At 50.6% G+C, this 27,444-nt stretch overlaps 1 protein-coding gene across 3 annotated transcripts in view; it reads left to right on the top strand.

Moving 5' to 3' along the window:
- LOC139546214 (partitioning defective 3 homolog B-like) overlaps positions 1 to 27,444 on the top strand; it is a 425,714-nt gene that overhangs the window by 309,286 nt on the left and 88,984 nt on the right. For all 3 annotated transcript variants that reach the window (XM_071354341.1, XM_071354342.1, XM_071354340.1), the window contains one exon: positions 10,229 to 10,349. In XM_071354341.1, the coding sequence (XP_071210442.1) occupies positions 10,229 to 10,349 (121 nt within the window). The remainder of the gene's footprint in view (positions 1 to 10,228; positions 10,350 to 27,444) is intronic.

The following is a 27,444-nucleotide window of genomic DNA, read 5'->3' as shown; positions in this document are numbered from 1 at the left end:
CTCCTCTTTCCAGCCCCTGTATTCAGCCCCTGTCCCCCTCCTCTCTGTCCAGCCCCTGTATCCAGCCCCTGTATCCAGCCCCTGTATCCAGCCCCTGTATTCAGCACCTGTATCCAGCCCCTGTATTCAGCACCTCTCCCCTCTCCTCTTTCCAGCCCCTGTATCCAGCCCCTGTATCCAGCCCCTGTATCCAGCCCCTGTATTCAGCACCTGACATGCTCTAGTGTTATGATGAAGTTTGCGCTGTGGACGCTCTAATTAAACATTGACAGTGTTATTCATTTGGATGAGGTGGAGTGTGTGTGTGTGTGTGTGTGTGTGTGTGTGTGTGTGTGTGTGTGTGTGTGTGTGTGTGTGTGTGTGTGTGTGTGTGTGTGTGTGTGTGTGTGTGTGTGTGTGTGTGTGTGTGTGTGTGTTTTATTAATTTGTGCGCTCAGTCAAAATGGCACCTCTAATTATGTTCCCTGGGATTAGATGGATCTCTGCTGCAGACATACTCCCTCCCTCTATCCCTCCATCCCTCCCTCCCTCTATCCCTCCATCCCTCCCTCCCTCTATCCCTCCATCTATCCATCTATCCCTCCCTCCCTCTATCCCTCTCTCCCTCTATCCCTCCCTCCATCCCTCCATCTATCCCTCCCTCTATCCATCCCTCTATCCGTCCCTCCATCCCTCTATACCTCCAGCCATCCCTCCATCTATCCGTCCCTCCCTCCCTCCATCCATCTATCCGTCCCTCCATACCTCCCTATATCCCTCCCTCCCTCCCTCTATCCCTCCATCTATCCCTCCCTCTATCCCTCCATCTATCCCTCCCTCTATCCCTCCATCTATCCCTCCCTCTATCCCTCCAGCCATCCCTCCCTCTATCCGTCCCTTCCTCCCTCTATCCCTCCAGCCATCCCTCCCTCTATCCCTCCAGCCATCCCTCCCTCTATCCGTCCCTTCCTCCCTATATCCGTCCCTCCATCTATCCCTCCCTCTATCCCTCCAGCCATCCCTCCCTCTATCCCTCCAGCCATCCCTCCCTCTATCCGTCCCTTCCTCCCTATATCCGTCCCTCCCTCCCTCCCATATCGTCTGGTCTGCGAGTGCCAGGCTTGATGGACAATAGGCTGCAGGGCAGGCAGGCATGAAGACTAGTAACAGCCCAGAGCAAGAGAGAACAGAGTGTTTAAAAGAACACCAGCCATAGGGTGTTCTCTACGGCTGGCCATGCTTTCCTCCTGGCTACCCCAACCCCGGCCAACAGCTCCGCCCCCCCCGCAGCTACTTGCCCAAGCCTCCCCAGCTTCTCCTTCACCCAAATCCAGATGTTCTGAAAGAGCTGCAAAACCTGAACCCGTACAAATCAGCTGGGCTAGACAGTCTGGACCCTCTCTTTCTAAAATTATCCGCCGCCATTGTTGAAACCCCTATTTACTGGCCTGTTCAACCTCTCTTTCGTATCGTCTGAGATCCCTAAAGATTGGAAAGCTGCCGCGGTCATCCCCCTCTTCAAAGGGGGAGACACTCTAGACCCAAACTGTTATAGACCTATATCCATCCTGCCCTGCCTATCTAAAGTCCTCAAAAGCCAAGTTAATAAACAGATCACTGACCATTTCGAATCCCACCGTACCTTCTCCGCTGTGCAATCTGGTTTCCGAGCTGGACACGGTTGCACTTCAGCCACGCTCAAGTTACTAAACAATATCATAACCGCCATCGCCTGGTTCACCAACTACTTCTCAGATGGAGTTCAGTGTGTCAAATCGGAGGGCCTGTTGTCCGGACCTCTGGCAATCTCTATAGGGGTGCCACAGGGTTCAATTCTCGGGCCGACTCTTTACTCTTTATATATCGATGACGTCGCTCTTGCTGCAGGTTATTCCTTGATCCACCTCTACGCAGACGACACCATTCTGTATACATCTGGCACTTCTTTGGACACGGTGTTAACTAACCTCCATATGAGCTTCAATGCCATACAACTCTCCTTCCGTGGCCTCCAATTGCTCTTAAACGCAAGCAAAACTAAATGCATTATCTTCAACCGATCTCTACCCCCGCCCGCCGCCCGCCCGACTAGCACCACTACTCTGGACGGATGCTGCCAAACATACCCTCGTAAAACTGACCATCCTACCGATCCTCGACTTCGGCGATGTCATTTACAAAGTAGCCTCCAACACTCTACTCAGCAAACTGGATGTAGTCTATCACAGTGCCATCCATTTTGTTACCAAAGCGCCTTATTCCACCCACCACTGCGACCTGTATGCTCTCGTCGGCTGGCCCTCGCTACATATTCGTCGCCAGACCCACTGGCTCCAGGTCATCTATAAGTCTATGCTAGGTAAAGCTCCGCCTTATCTCAGCTCACTGGTCACGATAACAACACCCACCCGTAGCACGCGCTCCAGCAGGTATATTTGTAAATAGCCCACCCAATCTACCTACCTCATCCCCATATTGTTTTTATTTACTTTTTTGCTCTTTTGCACACCAGTATTTCTATTTGCACATCATCATCTGCTCATCTGTCACTCCAGTGTTAATCTGCTAATTTGTAATTACTTCGCTACTATGGCCTATTTATTGCCTTACCTCCTTACTCCATTTGAACACACTGTATATATACTTTTTCTATTGTGTTATTGACTGTAAAATGTGAATTTATAGTATATATATATATATCTGCTGGATTTGAACTTCCAACCTTTGGAATCAGAGGCAGATGCTTGAAGCTAACAGCTCTCACTGTTGCCCCCTAGTGGCCGGTTTCTACGTCCTCAGACGTTGAATACTGACTTGTATCACGGGTGACCTGGCTGCTCTCTCGGAAACAGTCCGTTTTAAGCAGTGACATTATAGTTGTAAGATCACACTAATCAGTGCCCAGTGTAGCCTGTTAGAGCTGATTTACCTGATCAGAGAGAGACGGGAGAGAGAGACGGGAGAGAGAGGAGGGTGGGAGAGAGAGAAGGGTGGGAGAGAGAGACAGGAGAGAGAGACGGGAGAGAGAGAGAGGAGGGTGGGAGAGAGAGAGAGAGCAAGAGAGAGAGAGAGAGAGAGAGAGAGAGAAGGAAGGGAGAGAGAGAAGGAAGGGAGAGAGAGAGAGAGAGAGCGAGAGAGAGAGAGAGAGAGAGAGAGAGAGAGAGAGAGAGAGACACACAGACAGACAGACAGACAGACAGACAGACAGACAGACAGACTGACTGACTGACTGACTGACTGACTGACTGACTGACTGACTGACTGACTGACTGACTGACTGACTGACTGACTGACTGACTGACTGACTGACTGACTGACTGACTGACTCCACCAGAGACAACATTTTGTTACATTACAGCCTTATTTTAAAATGGAATCAATCTACACACAACACCTCATAATGACAAAGTAAAAACAGGTTTTCAGACATTTTTTGCAAATGTATAAAAAAAAAAAAAGAAATATCGTATTTACGTAAGTGTTCAAACCCTTTGCTATGAGACTCGAAATTGAGCTCAGGTGCATCCTGTTTCCATTGATCATCCTTGAGATGTTTCTACAACTTGATTGGAGTCCACCTGTGGTAAATTCAATTGATTGGACATGATTTGGAAAGGCACACACCTGTCTATATAAGGTCCCACAGTTGACAGTGCATGTCAGAGCAAGAACCAATCCATGAGGTTGAAGGAATTGTCCATAGAGCTCCGAGACAGGATTGTGTCGAGGCAAAGATCTGGGGAAGGGTACCAACACATGTCTGCAGCATTGAAGGTCCCCAAGGACACAGTGGCCTCCATTATTCTTAAATGGAAGAGGTTTGGAACCACCAAGACTCTTCCTAGAGTTGGCCGCCCGGGCAAACTGAGTAATTGGGGAGAAGGGCTATAGAAGAGCTCCAGAGTTCCACTCTGGAGATGGGAGAACCTTCCAGAAGGACAACCATCTCTGCAGAACTCCACCAATCAGGTCTTTATGGTAGAGTGGCCAGACGGAAGACACTCATCAGTAAAAAGGCACATGACAGCCCGCTTGAAGTTTACCAAAAGGCACCTAAGGACTCACAAACCAAGAGAAACAAGATTCTCTGGTTTGATGAAACCAAGATTGAACTCTTTGGCCTGAATGCCAAGTGTCACATCTGGAGGAAACCTGGCACCATCCCTACGGTGAAGCATGGTGGTGGCAGCATCATGCTGTGGGGATGTTTTTCAGTGGCAGGGACTGGCAGACTAGTCAGGATCAAGGGAAAGATGAACAGAGAAAAGTACAGATAGATCCTTGATGAAAACCTGCTCCAGAGCGCTCAGGACCTCAGACTGGGGCGAATGTTCACCTTCCAACAGGACAACGACCATAAGCACACTGCCAAGACATCACAGGAGTGGCTTTGGGACAAGTCTCTGAATGTCCTTGAGTGGCCCAGCCAGAGCCCGGACTTGAACCAGATCTAACATCTCTGGAGAGACCTGAAAATATCTGTGCAGGGACGCTCCCCATCCAACCTGACAGAGCTTGAGAGGATCTGCAGAGAAGAATGGGAGAAACTATAGATGTGCCAAGCTTGTATTGTATTTGCTACCAAATGTGCTTTAAGAAAGTACTGAATAAAGGGTCTGAATACTTATGTTAATGTGATACTTCAGTTTTTACTTTGTCATTATATATTTTGTGGGTTGGGTTGAGGGTTGTTTGGGTATTTTGTGTGGATTGATGAGAAAAAAAAATGTCATCCATTTTAGAATAAAGCTGTAACGTAACAAAATGTGGGAGAAGGTCAAGGGGTCTGAATACTTTCTGAATGTAGTGTACATTACTGAGTGCATCTCCATGATGTATCAACTATCCTATCGCAGTCTAACTTGATCTGCTCTGCATCATCACTAAACAACTACTGTAGATGGAGACTTCCATTACTGTGCATTACATCACTGCTTTAAACATTCTGTGGTAATAGTGGTTTCCGGGATATTGAGAGCATACAGCTCTGTTTAGTCATGTTTTACCCTCCATTTCATACAGCTCTGTTTAGTCATGTTTTACCCTCCATTTCATACAGCTCTGTTTAGTCATGTTTTACCCCCCATTTCATACAGCTCTGTTTAGTCATGTTTTACCCCCCCATTTCATACAGCTCTGTTTAGTCATGTTTTACCCCCCATTTCATACAGCTCTGTTTAGTCATGTTTTACCCCCCATTTCATACAGCTCTGTTTAGTCATGTTTTACCCCCCCATTTCATACAGCTCTGTTTAGTCATGTTTTACCCCCCATTTCATACAGCTCTGTTTAGTCATGTTTTACCCCCCATTTCATACAGCTCTGTTTAGTCATGTTTTACCCCCCATTTCATACAGCTCTGTTTAGTCATGTTTTACCCCCCATTTCATACAGCTCTGTTTAGTCATGTTTTACCCCCCCATTTCATACAGCTCTGTTTAGTCATGTTTTACCCCCCATTTCATACAGCTCTGTTTAGTCATGTTTTACCCCCCCATTTCATACAGCTCTGTTTAGTCATGTTTTACCCCCCATTTCATACAGCTCTGTTTAGTCATGTTTTACCCCCCATTTCATACAGCTCTGTTTAGTCATGTTTTACCCCCCATTTCATACAGCTCTGTTTAGTCATGTTTTACCCCCCATTTCATACAGCTCTGTTTAGTCATGTTTTACCCCCCATTTCATACAGCTCTGTTTAGTCATGTTTTACCCCCCATTTCATACAGCTCTGTTTAGTCATGTTTTACCCCCCATTTCATACAGCTCTGTTTAGTCATGTTTTACCCCCCCATTTCATACAGCTCTGTTTAGTCATGTTTTACCCCCCATTTCATACAGCTCTGTTTAGTCATGTTTTACCCCCCCATTTCATACAGCTCTGTTTAGTCATGTTTTACCCCCCCATTTCATACAGCTCTGTTTAGTCATGTTTTACCCCCCACACAGCTCTGTTAGTCATGTTTTACCCCCATTTCATACAGCTCTGTTTAGTCATGTTTTACCCCCCCATTTCATACAGCTCTGTTTAGTCATGTTTTACCCCCCCATTTCATACAGCTCTGTTTAGTCATGTTTTACCCCCCCATTTCATACAGCTCTGTTTAGTCATGTTTTACCCCCCATTTCATACAGCTCTGTTTAGTCATGTTTTACCCCCCCATTTCATACAGCTCTGTTTAGTCATGTTTTACCCCCCATTTCATACAGCTCTGTTTAGTCATGTTTTACCCCCCATTTCATACAGCTCTGTTTAGTCATGTTTTACCCCCCATTTCATACAGCTCTGTTTAGTCATGTTTTACCCCCCATTTCATACAGCTCTGTTTAGTCATGTTTTACCCCCCCATTTCATACAGCTCTGTTTAGTCATGTTTTACCCCCCATTTCATATAGCTCTGTTTAGTCATGTTTTACCCCCCCATTTCATACAGCTCTGTTTAGTCATGTTTTACCCCCCATTTCATATAGCTCTGTTTAGTCATGTTTTACCCCCCATTTCATACAGCTCTGTTTAGTCATGTTTTACCCCCCCATTTCATACAGCTCTGTTTAGTCATGTTTTACCCCCCATTTCATACAGCTCTGTTTAGTCATGTTTTACCCCCCCATTTCATACAGCTCTGTTTAGTCATGTTTTACCCCCCCCATTTCATACAGCTCTGTTTAGTCATGTTTTACCCCCCCATTTCATACAGCTCTGTTTAGTCATGTTTTACCCCCCCATTTCATACAGCTCTGTTTAGTCATGTTTTACCCCCCATTTCATACAGCTCTGTTTAGTCATGTTTTACCCCCCCATTTCATACAGCTCTGTTTAGTCATGTTTTACCCCCCCATAGCTTGTTGTATGTTTACCCCATTTCATACAGCTCTGTTTAGTCATGTTTTACCCCCCCATTTCATACAGCTCTGTTTAGTCATGTTTTACCCCCCATTTCATACAGCTCTGTTTAGTCATGTTTTACCCCCCATTTCATACAGCTCTGTTTAGTCATGTTTTACCCCCCCCATTTCATACAGCTCTGTTTAGTCATGTTTTACCCCCCCATTTCATACAGCTCTGTTTAGTCATGTTTTACCCCCCATTTCATACAGCTCTGTTTAGTCATGTTTTACCCCCCATTTCATACAGCTCTGTTTAGTCATGTTTTACCCCCCATTTCATACAGCTCTGTTTAGTCATGTTTTACCCCCCCATTTCATACAGCTCTGTTTAGTCATGTTTTACCCCCCCATTTCATACAGCTCTGTTTAGTCATGTTTTACCCCCCCCATTTCATACAGCTCTGTTTAGTCATGTTTTACCCCCCATTTCATACAGCTCTGTTTAGTCATGTTTTACCCCCCCATTTCATACAGCTCTGTTTAGTCATGTTTTACCCCCCCATTTCATACAGCTCTGTTTAGTCATGTTTTACCCCCCCATTTCATACAGCTCTGTTTAGTCATGTTTTACCCCCCATTTCATACAGCTATTGGTTCTGAGTTTCACTGCGTGGGGATTTGATGTTTATTATTTTATTTAACAGGTAAGACATTCTGAGACTTAGGTCTATATATATATATACATTAAAATACAAAAACACGGTTATGGGAAGAACAAATAAAACATCCCAAATCAACCAGAATTTTCTTTTTTACATTCGTCCACAAATAAGTTCCCAATCAATACTTTAAATCGGGGCGGCAGCGTAGCCTAGTGGTTAGAGCGTTGGACTAGTAACCAGCAGGTAGCCTAGTGGTTAGAGTGTTGGACTAGTAACCAGCAGGTAGACTAGTGGTTAGAGCGTTGGACTAGTAACCAGCAGGTAGCCTAGTGGTTAGAGTGTTGGACTAGTAACCAGCAGGTAGCCTAGTGGTTAGAGTGTTGGACTAGTAACCAGCAGGTAGCCTAGTGGTTAGAGTGTTGGACTAGTAACCAGCAGGTAGCCTAGTGGTTAGAGCGTTGGACTAGTAACCAGCAGGTAGCCTAGTGGTTAGAGCGTTGGACTAGTAACCAGCAGGTAGCCTAGTGGTTAGAGTGTTGGACTAGTAACCAGCAGGTAGACTAGTGGTTAGAGCGTTGGACTAGTAACCAGCAGGTAGACTAGTGGTTAGAGCGTTGGACCAGTAACCGAAAGGTTGCAAGTTTGAATCCCAGAGTGGACAAGGTACAAATATTCTATTGTTCTGCCCCTGAACAAGGCACTGTTCCTAAGCTGTCATTGAAAATAAGAATTTGTTCTTAGCTGACTTGCCTACTTAATGGTTCATCTGAACCATTTTTATGAGAGTTTGAAGAAAAAAAACATTTATTTAGTTTAGCCCGTATTAAAGCACAAGTTTTAAATCAGCGAGGGATTCCTGCATAGCTATAAAATATTACTTCTACAATGTAGGAAATATTACAAATAAATAAAAGTCCATACTGGTACTGTATATAAAATTAGAAATGTTCCTTACAATTTATTTTTTTAACAAATCCATCATTTGTTATAATTGACATAAACCATTATTTTACAGGAAAACATTTAAATGAGAGATTATTACTGTAATTTTACAATAATTTGTTCATTATTAAGGGTGGAAAAAAGGAAGTTACTGTAACATTTTTTGTGAATTTTCTGTAAAATTACACAGTTTACAGTGTAGACTCTAGGTTATTTTACCCCGTTCAAAGGCACTTAAATATTTTGTCTTGTCCATTCACCCTCTGAATGGCACACAGACACAATCCACGTCTCAAGGCTTAAAAATCCTCCTTTAACACGTCACCTCCCCTTTATCGACACTAATTGAAGTGGATTGTGCTTATTCCTAATTTTTGGGATGCAAAATGGTTGAACAATGTATCTACGCCTGTATTTGTTGGTAAAATATAGACTCTCAGCTTTCATTTGACAGCCAATTGTGATACACTTCCTTAACATGTTGGTGCTCATGGATCATTCAAAATGTCAGACCTGTTGGGGCGGTATGCAAACTGAAGTGGGTCTAGGGTGGCCGGTAAGGTGGAGGTGATATGATCCTTGACTAGTCTCTCAAAGCATTACGACCAGGAATACATTACGACCAGGAATACGACTTTCCCGAATGACGGGGGGGGGGGGTGTATGCGTCATGATTAACGACTCATGGTGTAATCATAACAACATACAGGAACTCAAGTCCTTCTGCTCACCCGACCTAGAATTGCTTACAATCAAATGCCGGCCATTTTACCTCCCAAGATAATTCTCGTCAGTTATCGTCACAGCTGTGTACATTCCCCCTCAAGCAGACACCATGACGGCCCTCAAGGAACTTCACTGAACTCTATGTAAACTGGAAACCATATATCCTGAGGCTGCATTTATTGTAGCTGGGGATTTTAACAAAGCAAATTTCAGATCAAGGCAACCTAAATTCTATCAGCATACTGATTGTAATACTCGCAGGGGTAATACACTCGATCACTTCTACTCTAACTTCCACGATGCATACAAAGCCCTCCCCCGCCCTCCCTTCGGGCAAATCCGACCACGACGCCATCTTGCTCCTACCGTCTTATAGGCAGAAACTCAAACATGATGTACCAGTGACTAGAACTATTCAACGCTGGTCTGACCAATCGGAATCCACGCTTCAAGACTGTTTTGACCACGCGGACTGGGATATGTTCCGGGCAGCCTCAGAGAACAACATCGATCTATACGCTGACTCAGTGAGTGAGTTTATCAGGAAGTGTATAAGAGATGTTGTACCCACTGTGACTATTAAAACCTTCCCTAACCAGAAACCGCGGACAGATGGAAGCATTCACGCAAAACTGAAAGCGCGAACCACCACATTTAACCATGGCAAGATGGCAGAATGTAAACAGTGTAGTTATTCCCTCCGCAAGGCAATCAAACAAGCGAAACGCCGGTACAGGGACAAAGTCGAGTCAATGGCTCAGACACGAGACGTATGTGGCAGGGTCTACGGGAAATCACAGACTACAAAAAATATGTGTTTACGGACATATTCTATCGCTCCCTATCCCCGTTTGCTATCCCCACATTCTTCAAGATGGCCACCGTTGGTCCTGTACCCAGGAAGGCAAAGATAACTGAACTAAATTACTATCGCCCCGTCACACTCACTTCTGTCATCATGAAGTGCTTTGAGAGACTAGTCAAGGATCATATCACCTCCACCTTACCGGCCACCCTAGACCCACTTCAGTTTGCATACCGCCCCAACAGGTCCAACTCTAACCCTTAACCCTGCTCTCTGTCTGCTACAGTAGTGTGGACCGTATCCAGCAGCTGAGGAGAGAGTACCAGCAGGTCTGCAGAGAGGGAGCAGCACCAGTCTATGAAGAGATAGAGACCAGACAAAGAGGACCTGAGTACAACCAACACAAGGTGAGTGACTCATAACCAACACAAGGTGAGTGACTCATAACTAACACAAGGTGAGTGACTCATAACCAACACAAGGTGAGTGACTCATAATCAACACAAAGTGAGTGGCATTGTGAAAACCATCAATCAGCCCTTGTTGAACAATCATACCACAACCCCCTAACCCTACCCCAGCCCTACCTTACCCAGCCCTGTCACAACCCCCTAACCCTACCCCAGCCCTACCTTACCCAGCCCTGTCACAACCCCCTAACCCTACCCCAGCCCTACCTTACCCAGCCCTGTCACAACCCCCTAACCCTACCCCAGCCCTACCTTACCCAGCCCTGTCACAACCCCCTAACCCTACCCCAGCCCTACCTTACCCAGCCCTGTCACAACCCCCTAACCCTACCCCAGCCCTACCTTACCCAGCCCTGTCACAACCCCCTAACCCTACCCCAGCCCTACCTTACCCAGCCCTGTCACAACCCCCTAACCCTACCCAGCCCTACCTTACCCAGCCCTACCTTACCCAGCCCTGTCACAACCCCCTAACCCTACCCAGCCCTACCTTACCCAGCCCTGTCACAACCCCCTAACCCTACCCCAGCCCTACCTTACCCAGCCCTGTCACAACCCCCTAACCCTACCCAGCCCTACCTTACCCAGCCCTACCTTACCCAGCCCTGTCACAACCCCCTAACCCTACCCAGCCCTACCTTACCCAGCCCTGTCACAACACCCTAACCCTACCCCAGCCCTACCTTACCCAGCCCTGTCACAACCCCCTAACCCTACCCCAGCCCTACCTTACCCAGCCCTGTCACAACCCCCTAACCCTACCCCAGCCCTACCTTACCCAGCCCTGTCACAACCCCCTAACCCTACCCCAGCCCTACCTTACCCAGCCCTGTCACAACCCCCTAACCCTACCCCAGCCCTACCTTACCCAGCCCTGTCACAACCCCCTAACCCTACCCCAGCCCTACCTTACCCAGCCCTGTCACAACCTCCTAACCCTACCCCAGCCCTACCTTACCCAGCCCTGTCACAACCCCCTAACCCTACCCCAGCCCTACCTTACCCAGCCCTGTCACAACCCCCTAACCCTACCCCAGCCCTACCTTACCCAGCCCTGTCACAACCCCCTAACCCTACCCCAGCCCTACCTTACCCAGCCCTGTCACAACCCCCTAACCCTACCCAGCCCTACCTTACCCAGCCCTGTCACAACCCCCTAACCCTACCCAGCCCTACCTTACCCAGCCCTGTCACAACCCCCTAACCCTACCCAGCCCTACCTTACCCAGCCCTGTCACAACCCCCTAACCCTACCCCAGCCCTACCTTACCCAGCCCTACCTTACCCAGCCCTGTCACAACCCTACCCCAGCCCTACCTTACCCAGCCCTACCTTACCCAGCCCTGTCACAACCCTACCCCAGCCTTACCTTACCCAGCTCTACCTTACCCAGCCATATCACAATCCTACCCCAGCCCTACCTTACCCAGCCCTGTCACAACCCTACCCCAGCCCTACCTTACCCAGCTCTACCTTACCCAGCCCTATCACAACCCTACCTTACCCAGCCCCTTCACAACCCTACCTTACCCAGCCCTACCTTACCTAGCCCTGTCACAACCCTACCTTACCCAGCCCTGTCACAACCCTACCCCAGCCCTACCTTACCCAGCCCTGTCACAACCCTACCCCAGCCCTACCTTACCCAGCCCTACCTTACCCAGCCCTGTCACAACCCTACCCCAGCCCTACCTTACCCAGCCCTACCTTACCCAGCCCTGTCACAACCCTACCCCAGCCTTACCTTACCCAGCTCTACCTTACCCAGCCATATCACAATCCTACCCCAGCCCTACCTTACCCAGCCCTGTCACAACCCTACCCCAGCCCTACCTTACCCAGCTCTACCTTACCCAGCCCTATCACAACCCTACCTTACCCAGCCCCTTCACAACCCTACCTTACCCAGCCCTACCTTACCTAGCCCTGTCACAACCCTACCTTACCCAGCCCTGTCACAACCCTACCCCAGCCCTACCTTACCCAGCCCTGTCACAACCCTACCCAGCCCTACCTTACCCAGCCCTGTCACAACCCTACCCAGCCCTACCTTACCCAGCCCTACCTTACCCAGCCCTGTCACAACCCTACCCCAGCCCTACCTTACCCAGCCCTACCTTACCCAGCCCTGTCACAACCCTACCCCAGCCTTACCTTACCCAGCTCTACCTTACCCAGCCCTATCACAACCCTACCTTACCCAGCCCCTTCACAACCCTACCTTACCCAGCCCTACCTTACCTGGCCCTGTCACAACCCTACCTTACCCAGCCCTGTCACAACCCTACCCAACCCAGCCCTGTCACTACCCTACCCCAGCCCTACCTTACCTAGCCCTGTCACAACCCTACCTTACCCAGCCCTGTCACAACCCTACCCCAGCCCTACCTTACCCAGCCCTGTCACAACCCTACCTTACCCAGCCCTACCTTACCCAGCCCTACCTTACCCAGCCCTACCTTACCCAGCCCTGTCACAACCCTACCTTACCCAGCCCTGTCACAACCCCCTAACCCTACCCCAGCCCTACCTTACCCAGCCCTGTCACAACCCCCTAACCCTACCCCAGCCCTACCTTACCCAGCCCTGTCACAACCCTACCCCAGCCCTACCTTACCCAGCCCTACCTTACCCAGCCCTGTCACAATCCTACCCCAGCCCTACCTTACCCAGCCCTACCTTACCCAGCCCTGTCACAACCCCCTAACCCTACCCCAGCCCTACCTTACCCAGCCCTGTCACAACCCCCTAACCCTACCCCAGCCCTACCTTACCCCAGCCCTACCTTACCCAGCCCTGTCACAACCCCCTAACCCTACCCCAGCCCTACCTTACCCAGCCCTGTCACAACCCTACCCCAGCCCTACCTTACCCAGCCCTACCTTACCCAGCCCTGTCACAACCCTACCCCAGCCCTACCTTACCCAGCCCTACCTTACCCAGCCCTGTCACAACCCTACCCCAGCCTTACCTTACCCAGCTCTACCTTACCCAGCCATATCACAATCCTACCCCAGCCCTACCTTACCCAGCCCTGTCACAACCCTACCCCAGCCCTACCTTACCCAGCTCTACCTTACCCAGCCCTATCACAACCCTACCTTACCCAGCCCCTTCACAACCCTACCTTACCCAGCCCTACCTTACCTAGCCCTGTCACAACCCTACCTTACCCAGCCCTGTCACAACCCTACCCCAGCCCTACCTTACCCAGCCCTGTCACAACCCTACCCCAGCCCTACCTTACCCAGCCCTACCTTACCCAGCCCTGTCACAACCCTACCCCAGCCCTACCTTACCCAGCCCTACCTTACCCAGCCCTGTCACAACCCTACCCCAGCCTTACCTTACCCAGCTCTACCTTACCCAGCCATATCACAATCCTACCCCAGCCCTACCTTACCCAGCCCTGTCACAACCCTACCCCAGCCCTACCTTACCCAGCTCTACCTTACCCAGCCCTATCACAACCCTACCTTACCCAGCCCCTTCACAACCCTACCTTACCCAGCCCTACCTTACCTAGCCCTGTCACAACCCTACCTTACCCAGCCCTGTCACAACCCTACCCCAGCCCTACCTTACCCAGCCCTGTCACAACCCTACCCAGCCCTACCTTACCCAGCCCTGTCACAACCCTACCCAGCCCTACCTTACCCAGCCCTAACTTACCCAGCCCTGTCACAACCCTACCCCAGCCCTACCTTACCCAGCCCTACCTTACCCAGCCCTGTCACAACCCTACCCCAGCCTTACCTTACCCAGCTCTACCTTACCCAGCCCTATCACAACCCTACCTTACCCAGCCCCTTCACAACCCTACCTTACCCAGCCCTACCTTACCTGGCCCTGTCACAACCCTACCTTACCCAGCCCTGTCACAACCCTACCTTACCCAGCCCTGTCACTACCCTACCCCAGCCCTACCTTACCTAGCCCTGTCACAACCCTACCTTACCCAGCCCTGTCACAACCCTACCCCAGCCCTACCTTACCCAGCCCTGTCACAACCCTACCTTACCCAGCCCTACCTTACCCAGCCCTACCTTACCCAGCCCTACCTTACCCAGCCCTGTCACAACCCTACCTTACCCAGCCCTACCTTACCCAGCCCTGTCACAACCCTACCTTACCCAGCCCTACCTTACCCAGCCCTGTCACAACCCTACCTTACCCAGCCCTGTCACAACCCTACCCCAGCCCTACCTTACCCAGCCCTGTCACAACCCTACCTTACCCAGCCCTACCTTACCCAGTCCTGTCACAACCCTACCTTACCCAGCCCTACCTTACCCAGCCCTGTCACAACCCTACCTTACCCAGCCCTGTCACAAACCTACCTTACCCAGCCCTGTCACAACCCTCCCCCAGCCCTACCTTACCCAGGCCTGTCACAACCCTACCTTACCCAGCCCTGTCACAACCCTACCCCAGCCCTACCTTACCCAGCCCTACCTTACCCAGCCCTGTCACAACCCTACCCAGCCCTACCTTACCCAGCCCTACCTTACCCAGCCCTGTCACAACCCTACCCCAGCCCTACCTTACCCAGCCCTACCTTACCCAGCCCTGTCACAACCCTACCCCAGCCTTACCTTACCCAGCTCTACCTTACCCAGCCCTATCACAACCCTACCTTACCCAGCCCCTTCACAACCCTACCTTACCCAGCCCTACCTTACCTGGCCCTGTCACAACCCTACCTTACCCAGCCCTGTCACAACCCTACCTTACCCAGCCCTGTCACAACCCTACCTTACCCAGCCCTGTCACTACCCTACCCCAGCCCTACCTTACCTAGCCCTGTCACAACCCTACCTTACCCAGCCCTGTCACAACCCTACCCCAGCCCTACCTTACCTAGCCCTGTCACAACCCTACCTTACCCAGCCCTGTCACAACCCTACCCCAGCCCTACCTTACCCAGCCCTGTCACAACCCTACCTTACCCAGCCCTACCTTACCCAGCCCTACCTTACCCAGCCCTGTCACAACCCTACCTTACCCAGCCCTACCTTACCCAGCCCTGTCACAACCCTACCTTACCCAGCCCTACCTTACCCAGCCCTGTCACAACCCTACCTTACCCAGCCCTGTCACAACCCTACCCCAGCCCTACCTTACCCAGCCCTGTCACAACCCTACCTTACCCAGCCCTACCTTACCCAGCCCTGTCACAACCCTACCTTACCCAGCCCTACCTTACCCAGCCCTGTCACAACCCTACCTTACCCAGCCCTGTCACAAACCTACCTTACCCAGCCCTGTCACAACCCTCCCCCAGCCCTACCTTACCCAGCCCTGTCACAACCCTACCTTACCCAGCCCTGTCACAACCCTACCCCAGCCCTACCTTACCCAGCCCTACCTTACCCAGCCCTGTCACAACCCTACCCCAGCCCTACCTTACCCAGCCCTGTCACAACCCTACCCCAGCCTTACCTTACCCAGCTCTACCTTACCCAGCCCTATCACAATCCTACCCCAGCCCTACCTTACCCAGCCCTGTCACAACCCTACCCCAGCCCTACCTTACCCAGCTCTACCTTACCCAGCCCTATCACAACCCTACCTTACCCAGCCCCTTCACAACCCTACCTTACCCAGCCCTACCTTACCTAGCCCTGTCACAACCCTACCTTACCCAGCCCTGTCACAACCCTACCCCAGCCCTACCTTACCCAGCCCTGTCACAACCCTACCCAGCCCTACCTTACCCAGCCCTGTCACAACCCTACCCAGCCCTACCTTACCCAGCCCTACCTTACCCAGCCCTGTCACAACCCTACCCCAGCCTTACCTTACCCAGCTCTACCTTACCCAGCCCTATCACAACCCTACCTTACCCAGCCCCTTCACAACCCTACCTTACCCAGCCCTACCTTACCTGGCCCTGTCACAACCCTACCTTTCCCAGCCCTGTCACAACCCTACCCCAGCCCTACCTTACCCAGCCCTACCTTACCCAGCCCTGTCACAACCCTACCCCAGCCTTACCTTACCCAGCCCTACCTTACCCAGCCCTGTCACAACCCCTACCCAGCCCTACCTACCCAGCCCTGTCACAACCCTACCCAGCCCTACCTTACCCAGCCCTACCTTACCTAGCCCTGTCACAACCCTACCTTACCCAGCCCTGTCACAACCCTACCTTAACCAGCCCTGTCACAACCCTACCTTACCCAGCCCTGTCACTACCCTACCCCAGCCCTACCTTACCTAGCCCTGTCACAACCCTACCTTACCCAGCCCTGTCACAACCCTACCCCAGCCCTACCTTACCCAGCCCTGTCACAACCCTACCTTACCCAGCCCTACCTTACCCAGCCCTACCTTACCCAGCCCTACCTTACCCAGCCCTGTCACAACCCTACCTTACCCAGCCCTACCTTACCCAGCCCTGTCACAACCCTACCTTACCCAGCCCTACCTTACCCAGCCCTGTCACAACCCTACCTTACCCAGCCCTGACACAACCCTACCCCAGCCTACCTTACCCAGCCCTGTCACAACCCTATCTTACCCAGCCCTACCTTACCCAGCCCTGTCACAACCCTACCTTACCCAGCCCTACCTTACCCAGCCCTGTCACAACCCTACCTTACCCAGCCCTACCTTACCCAGCCCTGTCACAACCCTACCTTACCCAGCCCTGTCACAAACCTACCTTACCCAGCCCTGTCACAACCCTCCCCCAGCCCTACCTTACCCAGCCCTGTCACAACCCTACCTTACCCAGCCCTGTCACAACCCTACCCCAGCCCTGTCAAAGTCCTCTACTCAGCCTATAAGAACACCCTATTCACCCCTGGACAACCCTTGGCTTGGGTGATCAGCGGCCATCTGTCTTTTATTTCATTAGCTATCAAATTCACGTTTATTGGTGGCGTACACAGTTTCACAGATGAAATACAACTCCTCTACCGGTGCAGTTAAATGCTTGTGTTACCAGCTTGTGGGCCTGTTATCCGTGGTCCACAGGGGTCAGTCTACTGCCCCAGGGCCTGTTATCCGTGGTCCACAGGGGTCAGTCTACTGCCCCAGGGCCTGTTATCCGTGGTCCACAGGGGTCAGTTTATTGCCCCAGGGCCTGTTATCCGTGGTCCACAGGGGTCAGTTTATTGCCCCAGGGCCTGTTATCCGTGGTCCACAGGGGTCAGTCTACTGCCCCAGGGCCTGTTATCCGTGGTCCACAGGGGTCAGTCTACTGCCCCAGGGCCTGTTATCCGTGTTCCACAGGGGTCAGTCTACTGCCCCAGGGCCTGTTATCCGTGGTCCACAGGGGTCAGTCTACTGCCCCAGGGCCTGTTATCCGTGTTCCACAGGGGTCAGTCTACTGCCCCAGGGCCTGTTATCCGTGGTCCACAGGGGTCAGTCTACTGCCCCAGGGCCTGTTATCCGTGGTCCACAGGGGTCAGTCTACTGCCCCAGGGCCTGTTATCCGTGGTCCACAGGGGTCAGTCTACTGCCCCAGGGCCTGTTATCCGTGGTCCACAGGGGTTAGTCTACTGCCCCAGGGCCTGTTATCCGTGGTCCACAGGGGTCAGTCTACTGCCCCAGGGCCTGTTATCCGTGGTCCACAGGGGTCAGTCTACTGCCCCAGGGCCTGTTATCCGTGGTCCACAGGGGTCAGTCTACTGCCCCAGGGCCTGTTATCCGTGTTCCACAGGGGTCAGTCTACTGCCCCAGGGCCTGTTATCCGTGGTCCACAGGGGTCAGTCTACTGCCCCAGGGCCTGTTATCCGTGGTCCACAGGGGTCAGTCTACTGCCCCAGGGCCTGTTATCCGTGGTCCACAGGGGTCAGTCTACTGCCCCAGGGCCTGTTATCCGTGGTCCACAGGGGTCAGTTTATTGCCCCAGGGCCTGTTATCCGTGGTCCACAGGGGTTAGTCTACTGCCCCAGGGCCTGTTATCCGTGGTCCACAGGGGTCAGTCTACTGCCCCAGGGCCTGTTATCCGTGGTCCACAGGGGTTAGTCTACTGCCCCAGGGCCTGTTATCCGTGGTCCACAGGGGTCAGTCTACTGCCCCAGGGCCTGTTATCCGTGGTCCACAGGGGTTAGTCTACTGCCCCAGGGCCTGTTATCCGTGGTCCACAGGGGTCAGTCTACTGCCCCAGGGCCTGTTATCCGTGTTCCACAGGGGTCAGTCTACTGCCCCAGGGCCTGTTATCCGTGGTCCACAGGGGTCAGTCTACTGCCCCAGGGCCTGTTATCCGTGGTCCACAGGGGTCAGTCTACTGCCCCAGGGCCTGTTATCCGTGGTCCACAGGGGTCAGTCTACTGCCCCAGGGCCTGTTATCCGTGGTCCACAGGGGTCAGTTTATTGCCCCAGGGCCTGTTATCCGTGGTCCACAGGGGTTAGTCTACTGCCCCAGGGCCTGTTATCCGTGGTCCACAGGGGTTAGTCTACTGCCCCAGAGCCTGTTATCCGTGGTCCACAGGGGTCAGTTTATTGCCCCAGGGCCTGTTATCCGTGGTCCACAGGGGTTAGTCTACTGCCCCAGGGCCTGTTATCCGTGGTCCACAGGGGTCAGTCTACTGCCCCAGGGCCTGTTATCCGTGGTCCACAGGGGTCAGTCTACTGCCCCAGGGCCTGTTATCCGTGTTCCACAGGGGTCAGTCTACTGCCCCAGGGCCTGTTATCCGTGGTCCACAGGGGTCAGTCTACTGCCCCAGGGCCTGTTATCCGTGGTCCACAGGGGTCAGTCTATTGCCCCAGGGCCTGTTATCCGTGGTCCACAGGGGTCAGTCTACTGCCCCAGGGCCTGTTATCCGTGGTCCACAGCGGTCAGTCTACTGCCCCAGGGCCTGTTATCCGTGGTCCACAGGGGTCAGTCTACTGCCCCAGGGCCTGTTATCCGTGGTCCACAGGGGTCAGTCTACTGCCCCAGGGCCTGTTATCTGTGGTCCACAGGGGTCAGTCTACTGCCCCAGGGCCTGTTATCCGTGGTCCACAGGGGTCAGTCTACTGCCCCAGGGCCTGTTATCCGTGGTCCACAGGGGTCAGTCTACTGCCCCAGGGCCTGTTATCCGTGGTCCACAGGGGTCAGTCTACTGCCCCAGGGCCTGTTATCCGTGGTCCACAGGGGTCAGTCTACTGCCCCAGGGCCTGTTATCCGTGGTCCACAGGGGTCAGTCTACTGCCCCAGGGCCTGTTATCCGTGTTCCACAGGGGTCAGTCTACTGCCCCAGGGCCTGTTATCCGTGGTCCACAGGGGTCAGTCTACTGCCCCAGGGCCTGTTATCCGTGTTCCACAGGGGTCAGTCTACTGCCCCAGGGCCTGTTATCCGTGGTCCACAGGGGTCAGTCTACTGCCCCAGGGCCTGTTATCCGTGGTCCACAGGGGTCAGTCTACTGCCCCAGGGCCTGTTATCCGTGGTCCACAGGGGTCAGTCTATTGCCCAATTATGGTGCCACCAACCTCCTGTGGTGGCAGTGTACTGTGGCCTGTACCGTTCACGGTGCTAATGAGAGTTAGCGGCCTTATGCTAGTGGAACCTGCCCAGTGTGACTGCCAACACGCTCCACATGGCTATCATACCACCCGCCCACCGCTAACACCTGGTGTAGCGCTGCGGAACCAGTAACTGTGAGGGGAGTCCGGGGCCCACTGCCTACCAACACATCTGGGCCTGGTTTACTGAAGGACCACACAACAGGCAGACAACAGGCAGCACACTGGAGGAACAGGCAGCGCACTGAAGGAACAGGCAGACAACAGGCAGCACACTGGAGGAACAGGCAGACAACAGGCAGCACACTGAAGGAACAGGCAGCACACTGAAGGAACAGGCAGCACACTGAAGGAACAGGCAGACAACAGGCAGCACACTGGAGGAACAGGCAGCACACTGAAGGAACAGGCAGACAACAGGCAGCACACTGAAGGAACAGGCAGACAACAGGCAGCACACTGAAGGAACAGGCAGACAACAGGCAGCACACTGGAGGAACAGGCAGCACACTGAAGGAACAGGCAGACAACAGGCAGCACACTGGAGGAACAGGCAGCACACTGAAGGAACAGGCAGACAACAGGCAGCACACTGGAGGAACAGGCAGACAACAGGCAGCACACTGGAGGAACAGGCAGACAACAGGCAGCACACTGAAGGAACAGGCATCACACTGAAGGAACAGGCATACAACAGGCAGCACACTGGAGGAACAGGCAGACAACAGGCAGCACACTGAAGGACCAGGTAGCACACTGAAGGAACAGGCAGTACACTGAAGGAACAGGCATCACACTGGAGGAACAGGCAGCATACTGGAGGAACAGGCAGACAACAGGCAGCATACTGGAGGAACAGGCAGACAACAGACAGCACACTGGAGGAACAGGCAGACAACAGGCAGCACACTGGAGGAACAGGCAGACAACAGGCAGCACACTGGAGGAACAGGCATACAACAGGCAGCACACTGGAGGAACAGACAGACAACAGGCAGCACACTGGAGGAACAGGCAGACAACAGGCAGCACATTGGAGGAACAGGCAGAGAACAGGCAGCACACTGAATGAACAGGCAGACAACAGGCAGCACACTGGAGGAACAGGCAGCACACTGGAGGAACAGGCAGAGAACAGGCAGCACACTGAATGAACAGGCAGACAACAGGCAGCACACTGGAGGAACAGGCAGTACACTGAAGGAACAGGCAGACACCAGGCAGCACACTGGAGGAACAGGCAGACAACAGGCAGCACACTGGAGGAACAGGCAGCACAACAGGCAGCACACTGGAGGAACAGGCAGCACACCGAAGGAACAGGCAGACAACAGGCAGCACACTGGAGGAACATGCAGACAACAGGCAGCACACTGGAGGAACAGGCAGACAACAGGCAGCACACTGGAGGAACAGGCAGAGAACAGGCAGCACACTGAAGGAACAGGCAGACAACAGGCAGCACACTGAATGAACAGGCATACAACAGGCAGCACACTGGAGGAACAGGCAGACAACAGGCAGCACACCGAAGGAACAGGCAGCACACTGAAGGAACAGGCAGACAACAGGCAGACAACAGGCAGCATCCTATAAACAGAAACCATTAGTGTTTCAGCCCTCCAGGGCCGGTTTGGAACAGGCCTGGTATAGGTAGGGCGTAGGGTATAATTTGGGATAGAGCCACTGAATCTAGCCTACTACTACTGCTGCTCAAATCAAAATGTATTCGTCGAATACTCATATTTAGCTCATTTTATCGCGGGTGTAGCTAAATGCTTGTGTTCCTAGCTCCAACGGTGCAGTAATATCTTACAATAGATTAAAGGAATTAAGCAATATTAGAAAGAGCAGATTCTGGAATATAAATATATATATGAATATGATGGTGTGTATAGACAGTATTTGAATAGAAAAGGCAGTATTTACAGTACCGGTCAAAGGTTTGGACACGCCTACTCATTCAAGGGTTTTTCTTTATTTTTACTATTTTCTACATTGTATGGAATTTTTTGTATTCTTTTATTTCACCTTTATTTAACCAGGTAGGCCAGTTGAGAACAGGTTCTCATTTACAACTGCGACCTGGCCAAGATAAAGCAAAGCAGTGCGACACAAACAACAACACAGTTACACATGGAATAAACAAGCGTACAGTCAATAATACAGTAGAAAAATAGAAAGTCTATATACAGTGTGTGCAAATGGCATGAGGAGGTAAGGCAATAAATAGGCCATAGTAGCAAAGTAATTACAATTTAGCAGATTAACACTGGAGTGACAGATGAGCAGATGATGATGAGCAGATGAAGGTGTGCAAGTAGAGATACTGGTGTGCAAAAGAGCAGCAAAGTAACTAAAACAATATGGGGATGAGGTAGGTAGATTGGGTGGGCTATTTACAGATGGATTATGTACAGCTGCAGCGATCGGTTAGCTGCTCAGATAGCTGATGTTTAAAGTTAGTGAGGGAAATGTAAGTCTCCAGCTTCAGCGATTTTTGCAATTTGTTCCAGTCACTGGCAACAGAGAACTGGAAGGAAAGGCGGCCAAAGGAGGTGTTGGCTTTGGGGATGATCAGTGAGATATACCTGCTGGAACGTGTGCTACGGGTGGGTGTTGATATCGTGACCAGTGAGCTGAGATAAGGCGGAGCTTTACCTAGCATAGACTTATAGATGACCTGGAGCCAGTGGGTCTGGCGACGAATATGTAGCGAGGGCCAGCCGACGAGAGCATACAGGTCGCAGTGGTGGGTGGTATAAGGGGCTTTGGTGACGGATGGCCCTGTGATAGACTGCATCCAGTTTGCTGAGTAGAGTGTTGGAGGCTATTTTGTAAATGACATCGCAGAAGTCGAGGATCGGTAGGATGGTCAGTTTTACGAGGATCATGTAGTGACCAAAAAAGTGTTAAAACAAATCTCAATATATTTTATATTTGAGATTCTTCAAAGTAACCACCCTTTGCCTTTTTTTTACATTTTACTTTATTTAACTAGGCAAATCAGTTAAGAACAACTTCTTATTTACAATGACGGCCTACCGGGGAACAGTGGGTTAACTTCCTGTTCAGGGGCAGAACGTCATATTTTTACCTTGTCAGCTCGGGGATTCGATCTTGCAACCTTTCGGTTACTAGTTCAACGCTCTAACCACTAGGCTACCTGCCACCTTGATGCCAGCTTTGCACACTATTGGTGTTCTCTCAACCAGCTTCACCTGGAATGCTTTTCCAACAGTCTTGAAGGAGTTCTCACATATTCTGAGCACTTGTTGGCTGCTTTTTCTTCACTCTGTGATCCAACTCATCCCAAACCATCTCAATTGGGTTGAGGTCGGGTGATTGTGGAGGCCAGGTCATCTGATGCAGCACTCCATCACTCTCTTTGGTCAAATAGCCCTTACACAGCCTGGAGGTGTGTTTTGGGTCATTGTCCTGTTGAAAAACTAATGATAGTCCCACTAAGCGCAAACCAGGTGGGATGGCGTATCACTGCAGAATGCTGTGGTTGCCATGCTGGTTAAGTGTGCCTTGAATTCTAAATAAATCACAGACCGTGTCACCAGCAAAGCACCCCCACACCTCCTCCTCCGTGCTTCACGGTGGGAACCACACATGCAGAGATCATCCGTTCACCTACTATGCGTCTCACAAAGACCAAACATTTCACATTTGGACTCATCAGACCAAAGGATAGATTTCGGGTCTAATGTCCATTGCTCGTGTTTCTTGGCCCGAGCAAGTCTCTTCTTCCTTTTGGTTTCTTTGAAACAATTTGGACCATTGATTCTGAACTGTTGATGTTGAGATGTGTCTGTTACTTGAACTCTGTGAAGCATTTATTTGGTCTGCAATCTGAGGTGCAGTTAACTCCAATGAATTTATCCTCTGCAGCAGAGGTAACTCTGGGTCTTCCTTTCCTGTGGCGGTCCTCATGAGAGCCAGTTTCATCATAGCGCTTGATGGGTTTTGCCTGATGCACTTGAAGAAACTGTCAAAGTTCTTGAAATGTTCCGTATTGACTGACCTTCATGTCTTAAAGTAATGATGGACTGTTGTTTCTCGTTGCTTATTTGAGCTGTTCTTGCCATAATATGGACTTGGTCTTTTACCAAATATGGCTATCTCCTGTATACCATCCCTACCTTGTCAAAACACAACTGATTGGCTCAAACACATTAAAAAGGAAAGAAATTTGACAAATTAACGTTTAACAAGGCACACCAAACTACCTCATGAAGCTGTTTGAGAGAATGCCAAGAGTGTGCAAAGCTGTCATAAAGGGTGGCTACTTTGAAGAATCTCAAATAAAAAATATATTTTGATTTGTTTAACACTTTTTTGGTTACTCCATGATTCCATGTATTATTTCATCGTTGTTTATGTCTTCACTATTATGTGTGCAAACTTTTGACTGTATATAGGATGAGCCTTGACTAGAATACAGTATGTATACTAAACGTTAGGATCACCTGCTCTTTCCATGACATCAATCAATCAATCAAATGTATTTATAAAGCCCTTCTTACATCACCTGATATCTCAAAGTGCTGTACAGAAACCCAGCCTAAAACCCCAAACAGCAAGCAATGCAGGTGTAGAAGCACGGTGGCTAGGAAAAACTCGCTAGAAAGGCCAGAACCTAGGAAGAAACCTAGAGAGGAACCAGGCTCTGAGGGGTGGCCAGTCCTCTTCTGGCTGTGCCGGGTGGAGATTATAACAGAACATGGCCAAGATGTTCAAATGTTCATAGATGACCATCATGGTCAGTTAATAATAATCACAGTAGTTTTCGAGGGTGCAACAAGTCAGCACCTCAGGAGTAAATGTCAGTTGGCTTTTCATAGCCGATCATTCTGAGTATCTCTACCACTCCTGCTGTCTCTAAAGAGTTGAAAACAGCAGGTCTGGGACAGGTAGCACGTCCGGTGAACAGGTCAGGGTTCCATAGCCGCAGGCAGAACAGTTGAAACTGGAGCAGCAGCACGGCCAGGTGGACTGGGGACAGCAAGGAGTCATCAGGCCAGGTAGTCCTGATGCATGGTCCTACGAGAGAGAGAAAGAAAGAGAGAAAAATAGAGAACATTTTACTTAAATTCACACATGACACCGGATAAGACAGGAGAAATACTCCAGATATAACAGACTGACCCTAGCCCCCCGACACATAAACTACTGCTGCATAAATACTGGAGGCTGAGACAGGAGGGGTCAGGAGACACTGTGGCCCCATCCGATGATACCCCCGGACAGGGCCAACCAGGCAGGATATAACCCCACCCACTTTGCCAAAGCACATCCCCCACACCACTAGAGGGATCTCTTCAACCACCAACTTACCATCCTGAGACAAGGCCGAATATAGCTAATGGGGATCCCTAATATATACAAAGACTGACCAGGTGAATCCAGGTGAAAACTACGATCCCTTATTGATGTCACTTGTTAAATCCACTTCAATCAGTGTAGATAAAAGGGGAGGAGATAGGTTCATTAAGGACGTTGAAGCCTTGAGACAATTGAGACATGGATTCTGAATGGGTACGATTTAGATGGTGAACGGGCAAGACAAAAGATTCAAGTGCCTTTGAACAGGGTATGGCAGTAGGTGACAGGCTCACCGGTTTGTGTCAGGAACTGTAACGCTTCTGGGTTTTTCACGCTCAACAGTTTCCCTTGTGTATTAATTAAGAATGGTCCACCGTGAAACATAAGATATTACAGTTTTTAATGTCCTGTTGGTAGGATAGTTTCAAATCGTAGATCATCCAGTTTATTCTCCAGTGATTGCACGTTGGCCAATAGAACGAATGGTAGAGGCGAGTTACCCACTCGCAGATGAATTCTCACAAGGTCCCCCGATCTCCGCACCCTGTGTTTCCATCTCGGGCCTGGTCTCGGAGAAGTAGTATATCTTTTTCGTCAGACTCATTTAAAGAAAAAATTCTTTGTCCAGTTCGAGGTGAGTCATCGCTGTTCTGACGTCCAGAATCTCCTTTCGGTCATAAGAGACGGGTTGCAGCAACGTCATGTACAAAATAAGTTACAAACGAAATAACACAGTTGGTTAGGAGCCCGTAAAACGTCCGCCATCCCCTCCGGCGCCATTATCACTAATGGTGAACATCTTGAAGCAGGTGGGGACAACAGACTGGGACAGGGAGAGATTGAATATTTCCGTAAACACTTCAGCCAGCTGGTCTGCACATACTCTGAGGACAGATACAATACGTTTCTGAAAATAAAAAAAGGAAAAGGGAGCAATTCCTTGGAGCTGATTCACTTGGAGCTGATTCACTTGGAGCTGATTCATTCACTCTGAACAGTAGAAACGGATCAATACCTTGGAGCTGATTCACTTGGAGCTGATTCACTTGGAGCTGATTCATTCACTCTGAACAGTAGAAACGGATCAATACCTTGGTGCTGATTCACTTGGAGCTGATTCATTCACTCTGAACAGTAGAAACGGATCAATACCTTGGAGCTGATTCACTTGGAGCTGATTCATTCACTCTGAACAGTAGAAACGGACCAATACTTCCGGTTGAACTTCCAGCGCCGAAAAGAGATGGCCGCCTCGCTTCGCGTTCCTTGGAAAATATGCAGTATTTTTTTACGTGTTATTTCTTACATCGGTACCCCAGGTAATCTTAGGTTTCATTACATACAGTCGGGAGGAACTATTGAATATACGATTAACGTCAACTCATCATCGTTCCTACCAGGAATATGACTTTCCCGAAACGGATCCAGTGTTTTGCCTTCCACCCAATACAATGGATCTGATCCCAGCCGGCGACCCTGTGCGACGCCGAAAAAGGGGAAAACGAGGCGGTCTCGTGGTCAGGCTTCGGAGACGGGCACATCGCGCTCCACTCCCTAGCATACTACTCGCCAATGTCCAGTCTCTTGACAATAAGGTTGATGAAATCCGAGCACGGGTAGCATTCCAGAGAGACATCAGGGATTGCAACGTGCTCTGCTTCACGGAAACATGGCTAACTCAAGGGACGCTAACGGAGTCGGTGCAGCCAGCTGGTTTCTTCATGCATCGCGCCGACAGAAACAAACATCTTTCCGGTAAGAAGAGGGGCGGGGGGGTATGCCTTATGATTAACGAGAAGTGGTGTGATCATCATAACAACACACAGGAACTCAAGTCATTCTGTTCACCTGATCTAGAACTCCTCACAATCAAATGTCGACCGCATTATCTACCAAGGGAATTCTCTTCAATCATAATCACAGCCGTATATATTCCCCCCCAAGCAGACACATCGATGGCCCTGAACGAACTTTATCTGACTCTTTGTAAACTGGAAACCACACACCCTGAGGCTGCATTCATCGTAGCTGGGGATTTTAACAAGGCTAATCTAAAAACAAAACTCCCTAAATTCTATCAGCATATCGATTGTGCTACCAGGGCTGGGAAAACCCTAGATCATTGTTATACTAATTTCCGCGACGCATATAAGGCCCTCCCCCGCCCCCCTTTCGGAAAAGCTGACCACGACTCCATTTTGTTGATTCCAGCCTACAAACAGAAACTCAAACAACAAGCTCCCG

The sequence above is a fragment of the Salvelinus alpinus genome, chromosome 20, assembly GCF_045679555.1.
Source record: "Salvelinus alpinus chromosome 20, SLU_Salpinus.1, whole genome shotgun sequence".
Taxonomy (NCBI): Eukaryota; Metazoa; Chordata; class Actinopteri; order Salmoniformes; family Salmonidae; genus Salvelinus; species Salvelinus alpinus.
The sequence above is the reverse complement of the archived record's forward strand: the minus strand, read 5'-3'. Positions and strand labels throughout refer to the sequence as shown.